Raw genomic sequence first — 17,855 nt, forward strand, 5'->3', positions numbered from 1 at the left:
TTCTTCCTCTTTCAAAGAGTGAAATTGAACTGGCAGATTCATTTAAGGACCATATTGTGGTTTGCAGAGTCACTGCTATGTAAAATCATATATATGGGACACCCAGAATGGACTGTCTTGAAATCTTGACCTTCAAATAAACAAGATCAACACAATTTATATCAAAGTGCAGTATTCTCTGACGCAGTAGCATCAGAATGCCTGGAATCTGCTCTAACCAATTAAGCCATTCTAGGCAAGAGGAAAATAAAGCCTTCAGTAAATCCATTGAAGCCACCATCTCCCAGCCTCCCACTGCCTGTTATCGATCTTTTTAAGAGCGGACTAATGAGTCGCATATACACCTGATGGGATGCTCTCACCCTACCACCTCCGAGGAGTTAAACTTACACAAAGAATCAACTGGGTGAGAGGGAGGGTGGCAGGGCACATCTAGGCCGATGGCTACCTTGGCCCCTTAAAACCCAGCGCGATGGTTTCTCTTCAGTGAACGCAGCAGACCCCATCCCCTACTTTCCTAACGAGCCCATTAGTTCCTTTGCGGGAGATTTTCCTTTCAGGTCGCTTCTAGGGCAAACGCTTTTGTTCGCTACCACTCTCTGTGGTGGGAAAAGAACTGTAGAGAAACGCAAAGCAAGCTCGTGGCAGCAGCTTCTTTGCGGCAAAGCATCCCTTTCCGTTCAGCTTTGGCAATTTAGCAGGAACCTAGGTTCTCAGGGGACGAGGGTGAGGGGAACTCCGGGTCGAGGAACACATAAGCCAAGAATCTGTTTTTACTTTCTATCCATTTCACTCGTATCCCCACAACTACCCCGCCCCGCCCCCCAAACTATCAACACAAACCTTTATGATCTCTACAAATGGGTGGTGGGTGGAGGGACATTTTCTTCCTCTAAGATTCGGAACAGAATCCAGGCTCCATACTAAAACCACATTAAAAATAAATAAGATCAAATAAGCTAAACGCAATGGGTAGTAACTATCTCAAGAGAGAAGCAGCTGGCACCTGCCTGGATACGCGGCAGTTGCAAGCGGTTGGCTTTTCGTGCTGAATTATTAATTTATTTACCGCCCCCCGCCCCTCATCGTCCCCTCCTCCTTCCCTGACTGCTAGGCAAGAAATCTCCGTGTCTCTACATTTTTCCCTCCGCCCCCACCTTACAGGAGTCTCCCACTTCTCGGTCTCGGGCCGCTCTGCCGCCCGCCCGCGGTGGCCTTCGAGTCCCTGGCCCTCCGCCGCCGCGGCGCTGCGCTGGGGGGCGTCCCGCTCGCCGCGCGCTCCCACTCGCGCCCAGACCGGCGCTGCCGTGGGTCCCGGCGGCGGCGGGGGAGGGCGGAGGGAGGCCGCGGGTGACAGATGTACTCCTCTGACAGCTCTCAGTATCAGCCCAGTGGCTCCCTGCCATTGGCTCAGTGCAATGGACCGGCAACGCCGCTCAATATAATAACACTCATGCCTGCCAGCAGCAGCAACTCCGAGTGCTGGCACCGAGAGCGGGGGATGCTGCTGCCGCCGCCGCCGCCGCCACCGCCGCTGCCGCTCGGGCGGCTCCCGCTGCCCGGCTCCGCTCGGCCGCGCAGCCGGCATTGACTCGCGCTCCGCTCCTGGCTGCCTGGCCGGCCCCTCCCAGCCCGGGATCCTCCCGCGGGGCGAATCGCCCTAAGGCGCATTAGGAGAGAAACACAGCTGAGACGGACAGCGCGGCGAGCATGCGGAGGCGGAGGAACCTCGGCGCGCACGGCAGAGGCGCGTAGTGATCCTGTCTCCGGCGGGCGTGCGAGAGAGGCGGCGGTTTGCCCTGGCGGCGGGTCCCTAGCCCAACCTCCCCGGGCCCCGGCGCGCTGCGGCTGCTGGCGCGGGGTGCCTGGAAGCGGCGGCTGCGGTGGAGGAGGCGGCGGCTGCTCCATGGAGTGTTACTACATTGTCATCAGCTCCACGCATCTCAGCAACGGACACTTTCGCAACATAAAGGGAGTTTTCCGGGGCCCTCTCAGCAAGAACGGGAACAAAACTCTGGTAATCGCTTCTGTTTTCCTCTCTCTCTCTGTCTCTCTGTCTCCTGTTTAAGAGGACATTTGGAGGATTGAGGTTATTGTGAGGGTTTGGGGGTGTCACAATTCAATTTGGTTTATAATATATTCATTTATTTGTCTTGTGAGCGTGGGGTGAGAATTTGGTGTAGAAAACGGTAGGAATCTCAGGGAAGCTGAGATCCATGGCTTTGGTTGACACTTTCCCAACGCTCGGGACCCTCCAACTCACTCCGTCCTGGTGGAGATTACCACGGTTTCTCTTTATTCGAAACAAATTATGTCAACAGGATCTTTTCTTAAGAAAGAAAAGAAAATAACCCCAACCCCAAGTGACCCTATAGCCTCTGTCGCTTTAGGAAGCTGAAGGTAATGAGGATGTGGGTGCCTCTCGTGGAGGCGGGGGTCCATGTGACTGGTGGTGCGGGGCAAGTGGCGGGACTGAGTGATGGTCTCAGAAGGAGTTTGTGTTCCGGCTGTCTCAGGAAGGACTGGCAGCAAACTTCTCTAGTGAGAAGTTGTCAGTACAAAGCTTAACTGAGTGACTCCAGAACCCTATGCCGTCAGCTTTAAGTTATTCACTCAAAAGAGGTTGGAGATAAGTGTGACGGGTGAGCACTCTGACACAGTCAGAGCCACAAGGAAAAACGTGTTAGACAAACAGAGCCCGTGCAGTCCTGGGAGGTTCTCACTGGACCACCGAGCTTCTCTTTCAGCATTCTAGTAGGAAAAGGACTCCTGACTGGTGAGAGATGTGCTGAGCATTGAGATAGTACAGGGTGATGGCCCTTACTTTTTCTTTCATATCCCCTTTTAGCTACAAAACCTCCCTGCAGAACTGACTCCCAAGTCTTGGTATCTCCTGAGAACTACACACCCAATAACGAAAAAGGGAAGTAGAGAGAAGGCTCATTAGGCTGAGTACTGCAAACAGAGTAGAGCCGAGTAAGGTGGTAATATGCAAATGTATGCATCACGAAAGTCTGGGTCTATTAGCAAGCAGCACCCTGTGCCCCCCTTTTAACAAAGTGATTACTGAGCTCTGAATAGGTAGAGTAGAAGTTTAAGGACAGAGTCAATTAGTCCAAAAGTAAATACAGTATTCTTCATCTATTTTCTTTATATATCTTAAAATACGATTCTACATAAATTTTTTTCTAAATGTGCTGTGCATCTGTCTTCCAAGAATGAAAAGTTCTCTTCTGAAGTTTTAAGTGAATTCTGACATTGATGTGATTCATTTGATTATTTTCTTTTTTCCCTTGAATCTCTTGGACATCTTCCTCTCAGCTCATTTAAGATTCAAAGAAGTAGGGTTAATTTATCGCTTTTATTATTGTCCTGGATAAGATTGTTTACTGTTGTTGTTGATCAAAGAAAATACTCTTCTGTGGTCTTCCTTAGTGGAGTACTATACAGAGCAATAGGCACAGGCTAAGGTAATTATGGAAAGTGTTCTGGCTAGACTTAGAGAAGTCAACTATATGTGAAGGTAATTTGGGGGAGGGGAAGCGCTTCATTTTGAAAAAAGCGTGCACTGGTTTGTTTTTTAAATCAAGTTTCACTTATGAGGAAAGGCAAACTTATTGACTGAACAAGATCTCATCTCCATAGTTATAATAATGGTGTAGGTAATAAAGCCACAGAATAAAGTTCATAGAAAAAAACATTTATTTGCCAAACCTCAACTTGTTAAAATTCTGGTAATCTTGATTCTTAAGTCAACCTTGGGCTTCCATAAATGATTGAACTTGCTTAAGCTAATGTTTGTTGTCGGTTTGAAGTTGATTAGTTCTTTATCACTCATATTGACAAAAGGTAGGTTAAACTGTAGATCTGCCAGTTTAATCTTCAAATTAAAATAGGTGTTAAAGAGCAGCTACCTAAATGAGATGAATAAATCTAAATATATGCAAATGTCAGAAGCAACAAACTGGGATAAAAAGGCTTAGAAATAGTTCCTATCCTATTTTATTTATGGTAAAAGGACTTATAGGGACTTCATAGCTAATCCTTCAAGATTGTGTTTACAAACTGCCCAAGTTAGTGTTTCCTGTGCAAGAGATTTACACCGACTGAAATGATGTAGATTTTTCATATATGGTTCCACTATATTTGAAACTATTACTTTAAAAAGTAATATATGTCATGTGTGGCTTTTCTATGTCTTTTGATGATTTTGTTATTGAAAAGAATGAGATTTATACCTGTCTATAACAGAAGAGATTCTAAATATATTCATAAATGAATTTTTTAATTAAATAATTTTCTATACTTATCTAAAAATGTATTTTTTACAGCAAGTAGGATGCTGTGAAGATTTATTATAAGCTAAAACTTACTATAAGCTAAAAACAGAAAACTGAACCTGAAACTTCTCAGAAATAGCAACCTTAATAAGAAACACAAATATTATCTTAAAAATATATATATTCCACAATTTGAATATTTTCAAGTAAGGATTTATGGTTGTCATGTTTTTAATCCCATTTTTATAGAGTAGTAATTATGAGATCTTTTTTACTTTCTTGTCTATTTTATTTTGACATATTGTGAACTTTGCCTTTGAAGACATCATCACATTTTTGCATTTTGAAATGTGTATTAAGTTAAAAAAATTTTAATGAGTGGTTTTTTTGTTTTTTTTTTCTTATTTCGGGAAAGCACAACTTAAAACATAAAATCCATTGAGGGATTTTTCCAGAGAAATTCCAATTAGTTTTCAACCACTAGATAACTAATGGATATTCTGAACATTTTTTAAATTCATATTTTTAAAACATTATTTTCTAGGCTTTAAAATTTTTGAACTGATTTAAGATAGGCTATAACTGTTAATACAGTGTTCTTTCAAGAATTAGAAGTTACCTATAGAATAAATTTACTTACAGAATAAAACTCATTGTTTACTGACCTTGGTTAATTGCTTTAGTCCTAAATCCAGAATGTAATCCTGCTACTCATACTGAGGATATTATCAAAATGTACAGACCTTTCCATAGATCATATTATGTCACTCACACAATAAAATTTTAAGCATACTTAAAGATTAAGCCTATTGATAATCTTGATCCTATTCTTGGGCTTTTAAATATATTCCTTTTCACAATTTTAACTGAATATACTCAAATCTCCATTTTGCAAGGTCTTACCATCAAAGAGAAAGTTCACTCTACTTGTGATGATTTCTGTTATAAATAGCATCATATGTGTGATATAGCTTTAATTCCATGGAATAAGAAATAAGCTAATATTTTATTAGTGCTCCAGAATATGTCTGAATAAGTTACGTGGTTTAATGACAATGAATAAAGTTTACAATCCATGTATTCTTATTGTTTTTCTTTTGATTATCCCAAACCACCATTGTGTATGCATCTGTTTATTAGATAAAGACATTTTGTTATATTTATGTTTTGCAGTTGATCCACAAAAGTTTTTTTGTCCTAATTATATATTTTTAAAGTTTTAATACAAAATATTAAAATATATATACTTTAATGCAGAATTTAAATATATATTTAATCACTTTTAATATGGAATTTGGAGTTTGTGGAACTTTGGAAATCATTACTAATTTGTTTATTACTTCTGTTAGTTGGTCAGCATTTTTATATTTCACAAGAGTATTATGTCTGTTTAAAGACTATGAAATTCAAAAAGAAGGAGTGCTGATTTGAAGTCAGGCAGTGAGTCAATATTATAATGCAGATTTCCTGACTCTAGACATGTTTCCTTTATAATTTATATACTAAATTAGGGAATCCATAGAAATTGGTATGATAATATGGATACTGATAAAGAGATGGTATTGGTGTCATCTATTGTTTGAAGACACTCTACTTTTCCACTTGGCTTTAGGTGTGGAGAAATAGGGCCAGACTCACAGAATAATTTGAATTCAAATTTATTTTATTTCTTGTCCTCCAATATGCGAACATCAATAATTTTTGTCTTGCCTAAGCCCTGTTCCTGAAGGCTGTCCTCCATTTCCAAAATATTAAGTACCAGGTTTGGCAAGAAAAGATGTATTGATTTATTAATCAGTTATCAACATATTTGTTATTTAGTTCGTTCAGATTTATTGAGATGCTTTAATTGCAAAGCACTATTCTAGGCACCACAGGCTTTGTGCTAAGTATTATGCACTGAATATTATGTTAAGATGTATTCATGGATGCGCCATTCATTTTGAATATGTTGAAAAAATATTCACATATTTTGACAAGTTTGCAGGTTTCTTGTCACTCAAGATATTTTCATATGTATTCATTTTGAAAGTATGAAAAAATTCTGGGTTTTTTCCTTTGTGTATACAGGAGCTCACTAAAATTAGGTAGGTCTTTGAAATATACTATATGGACTTTTGTTCTAATTTTCATTATCTAATATAACAGTATTTTTCATGTCATTCCCTTACACATTTCTTTATCTCCTACAGTATATAATTTAAAAGGTTTCTCCACTCGCTAAAACCCATTTATGTGGCACATTTAGGGTTGTGCATAAGACTAAAGAAACAAGTTGTTGAATTAGTGCTGCTGAAATGTTCTCATTGTTAGATTAATATCCTCAAGACAGGTCAGGGGTGAGGATGGGTTAGGGTGAATAATATATGGCTAAATTTCCCCACTTTAAAAATTTGGTCATGTAATTAGTTATATATTTTTCCAAGTTTCTTTTACATTATTATACATTCAGTATTAAAGACCATCTTGTGTCTCACTTTCTTGAACTTAATGTGACATATATTCTTTGCTATACTTGTTTTTTATTCTAGCAAAACTACAACATGTGTGTTTTCAGAACACATTATTGGAGTAAGGAAAATAAGATTGAAATACTGATATTATGACCTACTCAAAAATGTAAGCAGTATTTTAAGGCAAATATTGTCAAGTAACATCCGTGATTCTAACATATCTTTTTAAGTTTATCAAATATTATTTATTTTTGATAGTTGAAAGTCAAATAGTGACATACTATCTTGTCTTTCCTTTTCAATTATGCACCAATATTTTCTAGTTTATTGATGACTGCGATTACGTTTTTGCTGAAAATACAGATCAACAAGAGCGTTGGAGAACACTAATCCAAAGGTTTCGTATAGTTGTATTTGTATTCAGGACCAAATTCAGGTTGCAGAAGTAGTTTGTTCAGTGTGCACTGTGTTTTAAAGTATTTGGGCTTCAGTGCCATTCAAAGGGGAATACACTTCACAGTTTGCTACTGTCTATACTATTTCTTACTGTTATATAAGTTTTCACTTATTTATAATACCTTCCTGACCAATGAAGGCACTTGAATTTTCCACTTCTTGTTTAGTCCGAGAACCAAATTTTACATATGGGGAGACAGAAACATTTTCGTCATTCTACCCTTCATGGTACCAACTTTTAGATAGACAGCAGTCTTCCAAAAAGTTTTCTGCATATTTGTATGTTTCTATACTGTTTATTATGTATTGGTTGAACTGCTTAACAGTATTTTCCAGATCATATATCTAGGATATTATGACCTATCATAATAATTATAATATAGAAACGTGGATTTGAGGATGATGCATTTTTGCATTTTAAAATTGCAGACTTTCGCTCAGACCACAGGTGTTTTTAGTAATTTCTTGTTGTTTTTGGTCTTTTTAAAAATTAATTTTGAATGTAATTTTAGTCTTTATACTTTTGGTAAACATGTTTAGTTCATGTAACATACTTAGAAAATAGTTTTTTGAAAGTATTATACATAGGGGAAATCATACTTTTTAATAAATGTAATCATAATACAGTGTTGAAATAATTTTCTCAGCGATCCTGTTTAACTGAGATATTACTATTGTAGGCAATTGTTGTAATTAGGAGTTTGAGTAATCCTTCCAGAGAGAAAAAAATAGCAGTTTTAATCTGTGGTATACTGCAGCCAAAATTCATTAAGAAGTTTTTATATTTATTTTTCACTTTTTTATATTGCAAACTACAATATCAATAATTTTATTAATTCTATCCTCTAAAATTCTTAGCCTGAAACCATTTGATCTGTTTTATCTCATCAGATTATCCTTTGCCTCTGAGAAAATTATTAACATATATACAATATTATGATGTTGTTTTCAACTAGCAAGGTTTCATTAATTTTATAAATGTATTACAGTACACTTCCTAGCACAGTATAATATAAAGTGGGGTAGTAAATAATTAAAACTCAATCCTAGTTGTCAAAATGACAAAGTCCATTACCTGATGTAGTACTCTGGACTCTTTCATAATGGTTTGGCACCATTAGAAGAAAGTTATGTACTTTTCTAAATGTAAGTACATTTAACGTATTAAATGTTTATGATGACAGTGCCATATTCAAATTATAAGAAAACACTTTTAACTTGCATAGCTTTAGAAAAATGAGCTATGCTGAGTGTGATGACTGGTTTTATGTGTCAACCAGAATAGTACCCAGTTATTTAAACAAACACTAATCTAGGTGCTCTGAAGGTATTTTGTAGATATAGTTAATGTCTGTAATCAGTTGACCTCAAGTAAAGGAGATTACTGTCTATAATGTGGATGGATCTCATGCCATCAGTTGAAAGACTGTAAGAGCAAAAACTGAGATTTCTTGGTGAAGAAGAAATTCTGCCTCATGACTGCAGCATCAAACCCTGCCCTGAGTTTCTAGCCTACTGACCTGTCCTACAGAAGCCCCAAAAACCCACAATCAGAGTCAATCCCCAATTCCTTAAAACTCTCTTTTCCTCCCTCTCTCCCCTTCCTCTCCATGTATTCCACCTGCCTCCCCCACCACCACCCCAATTCTCTCTCCATCTCTCCTGTTGGTTCTGTTGATCTAGACCCCAAACAGTACACTGAGGATCAGTTATTACATCTCTTTTACAATAAGAAAACTCAATATTTGAAATATAAATCATATCCAATTCCAATTGGATTTAATTGGAAATAGGTGAAATTGACATTGTTAAACTATTTAGGGTTAAAATTTATAAACCTTAATATGGAATGTTTTTGTTGTTTTATAAAGGAATGTATAATAACTTTATTTTAAATATTTGCCTGGATTACTATGTATCTCTCAATCAATCTCCCTGGATCCTCCCAAAAAAACTTTTATAAAACTGTAAACTATAGTTATTCTTATCTGTTCAGCTCCAATAGCTAATCATACATGCATTTATTGTACTTGAAGAAAATCAGGCTATCTTTAAATGAGAGAAAATATTTTTAAACTTAATATCAAAAGTGTACAATTTGGTAACCCAAATTTAAGAAAGTTGGCTTTAATGGGTGGCTATGTAAAATGAAGGACAAATTTTACAAAACAAAAATGTTTTCATGAAAAATGCACAGAATGGTGTCAGTAACCACCAGCCAGAAACCACCAGGAACAGAGCTCTAGTTGAACCAAGCTGGACCTATTCGTACTTGTTGGAACAAGATAAACTGTACACCTTGATGCATCTCATGAAGAGGAAATAAGGGAGAGTTTTATAGGTTTTGGGATTGTGTAAGGTGATTTTGTGGAGTTTATTGAAACATTGTTTTATTCTGGATTATCCTGTGAGAAAGGAGGGCCATTCTACAATTGGTTATTTTAGTGCTTTTTCTCTAGGAGGCAAGAGGAACGGAGTGGGGGCAAAGCTGTAGTTGGTAGAGAAGCAGCTTTTGCTCATGTTGGCTGGCAGATGGGGATGTTTCATAACAAAAACAGTAGGTTTGTTTTTGTCGGTCCCCAAACATGACTGTGAAGTGGTCTTGTTTTTTCCTGCTTCCTTCATGCTCATCAATGACCTTGTCCGATGTTAGGGGACTGTGAAACTGTTTATCTTTGATAACAGAACCATACCTTACTTATTTTTCCTATTTATTTTATTTTTGGCTACATTGGGTCTTCATTGCTGTACATGGGCTTTCTCTAGTTGCAGTGAGCGGGGAGTACTCTCCGTTGCGGTGTGTGGGCTTCTCATTGCGGTGGCTTCTCTTGTTGCATAGCACGGGCTCTAGGCTCTCAAGCTTCAGTAGTTGTGGCTCACGGGCTCTAGAGTGCAGACTCAGTAGTTGTGGCACATGGGCTCAGTACTTGTGGCTCATGGGTTCTAGGCGTGCGGGCTTCAGTAGTTGTGGGGCAGAGGCTTCGTTGCTCTGTGACATGTGGGATCTTTCTGGACCAGGGCTCGAACCCGTGTCCCCTGCAGCAGGCGGATTCTCACCCACTGCGCCACCAGGGAAGCCCCATACCTTACTTTTTGATCTAGACAAGTTCGTAGCTGACAGTTCCCAGGGGCTGATTTTTTCTTTCTCAGATATGACATGGATGGTTGCAAAGAAAAGGGAGGCAAGACCATCAGAGGATTTCAAGGAAATGAGACCCAAAGCCGGAGAGTCTTAGGGATGAGGGAGGGAAGGAGAATGGTTGAAGATTACCAAGGTGGAGCATGGAAGACATGTGCCCTGCACTGGCACATTCTTATGAGGACTCTGGGGAGATAAAACAGTCTCCCATCTCTTAAGAGAGAAAGGGGAAAGGCTTTTCAAGAGAGACAAAGTTCAGTTGGTGCAAAATGCTGAAGTAAAACTTCAACAAAAAGTCTAAAGCTATAGAGATTTCATTGATAAGGGACATTTCTGAATTCAAGGCACAGTCCAAGTGTTTTAGGACATGTAGGAATATAGAGAATTTTGTCATAAAAGAGGTTGTAACATAATCTCATGGAGATTGAAGTCCAGAAAATGAAGAAAAATTTGGGAATTCTGGACTTCCTGTGGCAACTGACATTACTGGGTATACAGGGTAGTATAAAACTGGTTCCGATAATCCCAGTGCAGGCAGTGGTAGCAGTGGAGTGGTGAACCACAACAGAGAGGAGGAGTCTTGGAGGGAGTGCTCAGAGTTCTTGGGATCATCTTAGACGCCTCCTATGAGACTGAATTATGCACAGCCCTATTGTGAGCCTGAGAGCTTTCTCCTGACCCTTGCTGAATTATCATGCCAGAGGGGCATGGTTAGTTCTGGTGCACAGATTTCCTCCCATATTCAGCCCCTGGGGGCGGGGGGGCAGGTGGGGAAGGTCAGTGTATTAACAGTGATTCAAAGGTTAACCCATACAAATTGCCTTGTTTGTGTCCTTCAGATAGGAAACACCTAAATAATTTGATGTGGAGCAAGCAAATTTTGTTTGGAGAGAATTTAGGAAATTGCCAAACACTTTGGATTATGGAAAGCAGGGAAGTTTTGGACAATAAGTAACTGATGAGGAAGTGAGGCCAGTTACAAAGAAGGTAGGGATTTAATGACGAGCGGTTTGAACTAAATGATTTTACTTACAAGTGGTCAAGGACAGAAAGATGGGATAAAATATGGATTCTCTCCCCGTTTAATGAAAGGTCTCAAGTGACATGGTCTAGTGGCTTACAAGGAAGTGTCAACGGAAATACCGTAATCTTTGTGGTACTTCCTTCAAAACCTGATATTTAGCAAATCACCTCTCTTTGCTGAAATGAGACAAAATTCCTTCATAGTAGGGAAGAGAATGACTACTTTCACTCCAAGATTGTGTTCTTGCATCCAGTTTAGCATGCCTTTGACAGAATATTTACTGTCATACTTACACAGTGGTTGAAAGCACACTTTATAACCAGATGGACCTGAGCCCAAATCCTAAACAGACCTCTGTATCAATAGTGAGTAAAACTTTTTGTAACCAGGATCCCAAATATCAACTCTGTACCTATATAATATTTTATATCAAATTTTTAGTGTAACAGAAATATGCAACTAGATATTTTTTGACATTAAGTGGCTCGGTAATGTCAAGACTAAAGACTCTGATTTTATTTGTATTTTTCCTACAGTTGTAAGGTGGTTAGTGCTCCAGCCATCACATCTACATTCTAAGCTAGAAAAAATGAGTAAAGAGGAAGGACAAAAAGTTGAATTTTTTTTTTTTTTTTTTTTTTTTTTTTAAGAAATCCCACTCAACAGTGTTGCTTATATCTCTTCTGCTGGAGTTGTGTCATAGGACCACTCCTAAGTGCAGGGAAGGATGGGAACATGATTAATTAAGCCAGGCACATTGCTAAGCTCAATAAAATCAGTGTTATGTTAGTAAGAGAAAGAGGTAACTGATCAGACAAGAGAAGTCTACCACAACTGGTCACTAGCTTTATGACCTTGGTCAAGTTCACCTTTCTATCAGTTATATTATCCTTAAATGGAGGTGATACATAATACCTACCTAGAAAACAGTTTTGCACATCAAGTGAGATGTGCAAGTAAAGTAATTTGCACAAGGTTTGACCCTAATAAACTCCCAATAAATGAGGGTAGCTATTGACAGTATTTCATACTGGAACATTCATATCTAGAATCTCATCTATTCAATATGTATAAATTTACATAATTTGGACACTTTTAGTGTTGAACAATATCAACGTTTCCTTTTTGTTTTCCTGTTTACCCATGGCACTCCTTACATATTTATCTCCACCCAAGATTCATAAAATCTCCTCCCTTAGAGGAGGGATTGGGCCCTAGTTATTACAGTAGATAAAGAAATGAAAATCTTATGGAAACCTTAAGATATAAGACATTCTTTTGTCTCATAAAGTTTGTGGAACTATACTCTGTACTCCTAGGAAGCTGGCTGTTTAGGAAAGCTTAGAATTTCTTTTAATTCTCTTCAAGAATGATTTCAGTAGCTGTGATTCCCTTGCAATGTCTTGGATCACTGCAGGTCTGGTATTACAAAATTAATATTTACACTAGGGGGCGGCATAACATTTCCTCTTGCTCTCGTATACACGGGTATAGTAAATAATCATGCATTAATAAATTTGTCAACTATAGGGTTACCACAGTTTTACTAACTAAAAGTCACTTTAAAATTTTACTGACCAAGAAATCAATATGGAAATGCAAAATAGATGTGATATATTTGCTATATACTTTATTTGTGTACTTCCCCAAGTAATTATTCTTAGCCATTCTCTACCTCAGTCACATGTGATACATATAGTAATATGGAGGTAGCAGAGAGTTGGTGTGTAACCATGCCTTACTAGATTATCACTCTTGGCTGTAAAAGTATCAGTTTTCACTCTTGAAGTGGATATTTTGGTTTCTTCTGAGTACTGTCAACGTACTAGATTTATGATTCTTTTTTTTTTTTTTCTGTACGTGGGCCTCTCACTGTTGTGGCCTCTCCGGTTGCAGAGCACAGGCTCTGGACGTGCAGGCTCAGTGGCCATGGCTCACGGGCCCAGCCGCTCCGCGGCATGTGGGATCTTCCCGGAGCGGGGCATGAACCCGTGTCCCCTGCATCGGCAGGCGGACTCTCAGCCACTGCGCCACCAGGGAAGCCCCAGATTTATGATTCGTAATGCCCAATTTATGTCTTGGTTATTTTATAATTGTCATAGTTAATTTATAATTACATTTGATTGACATTTTCATGGACTACATTATTAAGCAAAATAAAAGTGGATGGTGATGACCATTTGTTAAAACAAGAATAGCTATAACGCAAAATAAAAAATACGTGAAATTGTGAAATCTAACCCTTATTTTCATGATTGCCACATGTGATATTACAGAATAGTTAAAAAATATCTGAGACTCAAATTTCCCAGTTCTATTAAAATTTAATGGAATTTCCTCCATAGAAATTGGGATTAGATTTCTTAGGGAAAACACACACATTACATAAAATAACACAGACTGTTCTGCTTGTGTTACTAATCACTGTGAAATTATTGATACAACATGAAAGATGCAATTTTTTATGGATCAGAACTTAGAGGAGTTGATATTATGATACATGCTTCTACTCAAAAACTCACAAGGCTTTTTCTAGGTAGAATAATATTAATAAAATTTCAGATGTTTCATGGTACATATTGCTGTCCTGGAGAGCCACATTTAAGAAAATATGTTACCATATTATTCCACAGTAAAGGGTTAGTGAAGTAAATAGTAGTAATAGTAATAATAACAATAATAATGAATCAAAACAAATTGATCCCCTTTGTACAGTGCCTAGCATAGCTGTAAGCATAATTTGATGATGTAAGAAAAAAACTAGAGACAGAAGATATTGTTTACTTATAATGTTAAATTACTGTAATTAAAATACTATATCAGTAATTAAGTTCAGATATGCTATAGTCTGAGTAATTATTCACCTTCTAGGCATTAAACATGCCAACTATTTTGACTTATTAATAAAGTGCCAATACAACTATAGGTCATGTGAGAAATTCTTCTCTCTTTTCTCTCAGTACCCGACATAAAATAAGTACAATATCTATTCTTGGACACAGGCAAAATAGACATGTACACACACAGCAAAATTATGTACAGGTATGCTCTCTCTCTCTCTCTCTCTGTCTGTCTCTCTCTGCCCCACCCCACCTCGCCTCCCCCCCTTCCTTCTCTTCTTCTTTCTCTCTCTCTAACTACTGTCTTGCTACACCCCCACTGTAGTCTAGAAAATCAGAGAGCATATTGTTTTTCCAGTTTCAGCCTGTCTGCATGTTTGTTTCTCAGGAAGTACATAGAATTCTACTAGTAGTTCTGGCCATGTCCAGAGAGCAAAACAATCATTTATTTGAAAAGCAATTAAGAACTCCTCTTCCCCCTATCTCAGCCACTGAATATAATATCAGAGATCTGAAAATAATACTGGTAAGATTTTGAGAAATCTGAAGCAACTCAGTGGTCAAAGTTCCACAGTATGGCCACAATCCTAGGAATTAAAAATAAATAGAGGAGAGAGAGAGAGAGAGAGGGAGGGAGAAAGAAAGGAAAAAGGAAGGAAGGAAGAGAGGGAAAGAAGGATCATTAGTTCTTCTTAATCAGTAAAGAAGAATATAAGCTAATATATGAATGTATATCAATTTAAATAATTAGATGATGGTACATTCGGGTTTGCCTGGGATAATCCCAGTTTAGATTGTTGTCCTGGCATGGTACCGCCTTTAACTCTTAGAGTTATTCTGATTTGGATGGTAATCTATATGGGCATTCTGCTAAATACAGAAACCTCCGGAGTGACAGGAATCTGCCTGAATTGATTCCCCGTTGTCTATCCTGTCTTAAAACCTACATTCCTTTAGAATTTGTTGATTCTTATGAGAATGGTATCTACGGATGATGTGTTTAATGTGCTACTTTGCTATTTTTTCAACAACCCTAAGTCCTATTATATGCAGTGATAAAAGAAATGTAGTTATTCTTTCTCCCCACCTTTTGGCAGTTTGAGTTTAGCCACATCGTGGAAGAAGGGGTATTCAGAGGCAGGAGGATGCAAAGGCACAGGGTCAATTGGAGATCGCTTGAGGCAGCTGCAGTACAGTGAAGAGGTGAAGGGAGCCACAGTGAGTTTCCACTGGCCACATACCAGCCAAGCCTTGTCAGTGAAAAGTTCCTGGGGCTGAAGAGCCAGCTGCATTGTTCCAAGTTGACTATTTTAGTGGCAGAAATTTGCCCAAGCATTGCCAGTTTTGGTTCCTCGACAAGCCTCATTCAACAGGGTCACCTTTGAATCTGTCAGCTACCTAATACTCTTCCAATAAATGTATTTTATGCTTCATTTAATGAGTTAATTTTGGTTATTTTTAGCTGAGAAGCCTGACTAGAATTAGGACAACTGTAGAACTGCAGTTTTTTTTTCCCAAGGATGTGAAACATTTTGCTGGGTTTTACATCTAGAGAATTTTGACAGTGTTTCACTCTCTCCTTTGCTTCCCATCATTCTCCTTTTTTATGGAAGGGGTTCAGCCTCCGGAACTAGAGAGACCTAGGTTTAAATTCTGGCTTTGTAACCTGGGCCAGTTATTTAACCTCCCATGTTCTGTTTCTATATCTATATCTACAGATAACAAAAATTTTAATTCATTTAGTTCCTGCTATACACCAAGTGTTATTTTAAACATATTACATAAATTATACATAATTTCTGCTGAAATGCTTTGAAATGGGTACGTGTGAACAGGATTACTCTAAGCATAAAATAATATAAGGGAATTCTCTACTTCAGTGACTGGCACATAATTAAAGTTATTATTTTTTCCATTACTGATACTTAAAGAAGACTTGTCCTTCCTCCTTTTCAAAGCCAATACATGGACTTGTGCTTCTCAGACAGAACATGAGAGATGCCAAATGAATAATAGGGAGTATAGGTACTTTAGGGATTCCAAAGAAAAATAGTCCAGAGAATTGATCATACAATTTAGCATCTATATATGGCCTATGAGTGGATTGCCTAGTTTATCCTATGCAGGAAAACTGAAGTTCTCTGGCATACAGATACCAAACTAGATGAACATAATTATCACCTGAAGATTTAGAAAATAACAAAATCCTGGACTTCACTTCATAGCTACTAAATCTTAATATCAATGGTTAGGTCCAGGAATCTAGCTTTCCTAAGAGCCACCAGATGACTCTCACTGTTCTAAGGTAAACTGCATCTGGCTTGGTATCAATGGTCTTGTTCCAGAAAGATGTTCGGATGTCACACATTCATACTTAGTATGAGAGATGAGGCCCTGTTCTCATCCTTTCTTAGGTTCTCTGCCAACAGTCCGCCTCATCCCACCCCTGCCCTCAAATAGATCCTCTGGAAAGCTAGCAAAAATGCATTTGTTTCATTGTAAAGGAAAATGAAATTAGAATAAAAGTTTAGTTGGAAAATAATTAACGGATGTAATCTTAAAATTTAATAGAGTACAACATCTATAGAAGGAATGAAAATGTAAGACTTTATGTCATAAGCAGAAAAAATTCTAGTCCTAGGTTCAGCCTCATGAGACAATTTAGTTAACTTAGCCGATTCCCTTTTCAACCATGCTTTGAATATATTAATTCATGTAGAAAGTAGTGGTAATAATGCATTTCATAGTATTTAATAGTTTTCCATGTATGCTGTTTTTTTAATCATTGTGTTGAGTAGCAAAGCAAATGGTTGAGCTAGTAAACAGATAAACATCAGGTACAAAATAAAAGATGTAAAGGTAAATAGCTTTATGAAATGCAGGGTGATACTATGTACTTTTATGAAAAGTATATCAAAGATTTAACATTGATAGCTTGGATTTATAAATAAAATCACATATCATAATTACATTCTTATTAAATCAGATGATATACCTCAATTACCTTTGAGATTCAAATTCAGTTACATATTTTATTTCTAAATTTTGCTTAGGTATTCTTAAGTTATTGCTTACATGTATGGGATTTCATACTTGTAATCCATGTTTATCATTGTTTAGAATTTTTATTTGTAATGTGATTATGATACCATCAGAATCAATTTTTATAATTGCAGTTGTGTGATTGAGTCAGTTATTTAATATAGTTTTGATAAATCATCTCAATATCTATGATTAATCTTATCTAAAACATGTTTTCAAATTGTATTTTCAAATCCTAAGAAGAAATCTACTCATTTAATGAAAGTTTTCAGTTTTTGAGCACTTATTCTCTCAGGTCTAGTGCTAAAACTTATATAAAATATTTCATTTAATTATTTCAGAAACTCTTTAATTTGGTACTATTACGATTACCATTTACAAATAAGAAGACTTAGTTTTTAGAACTTATCAAGGCCATCTGTGTTGTTTTTGATTCATAGCTGTCTTGTGAACACTGTAGATCTAAATGGATATGAACACTGAGATTTAACATATGTATGTCCATGTCTATTCCATTTCGTTTAGTTTAGCACAGAAATAATGAACACCTCATTCTCATATCCTAGAATAAATATATGACTATGTGCAGTTATAGAGATTCAGAATTAGGAAATCTATATA

General features: G+C 37.6%; 1 protein-coding gene across 1 annotated transcript in view; it reads left to right on the forward strand.

The window, feature by feature from the left end:
- The first annotated feature begins 1,309 nt into the window (after positions 1-1,309).
- Positions 1,310-17,855, forward strand: part of ZNF804A (zinc finger protein 804A) — a 317,543-nt gene continuing 300,997 nt past the window's right edge. Inside the window, exon 1 of the mRNA XM_004267407.2 lies at positions 1,310-2,017. Within this exon, the coding sequence (XP_004267455.1) occupies positions 1,907-2,017 (111 nt within the window). The 5' untranslated portion in view covers positions 1,310-1,906. The remainder of the gene's footprint in view (positions 2,018-17,855) is intronic.

The sequence above is a fragment of the Orcinus orca genome, chromosome 7 (assembly GCF_937001465.1).
Source record: "Orcinus orca chromosome 7, mOrcOrc1.1, whole genome shotgun sequence".
In the NCBI taxonomy this organism is placed as follows: domain Eukaryota; kingdom Metazoa; phylum Chordata; class Mammalia; order Artiodactyla; family Delphinidae; genus Orcinus; species Orcinus orca.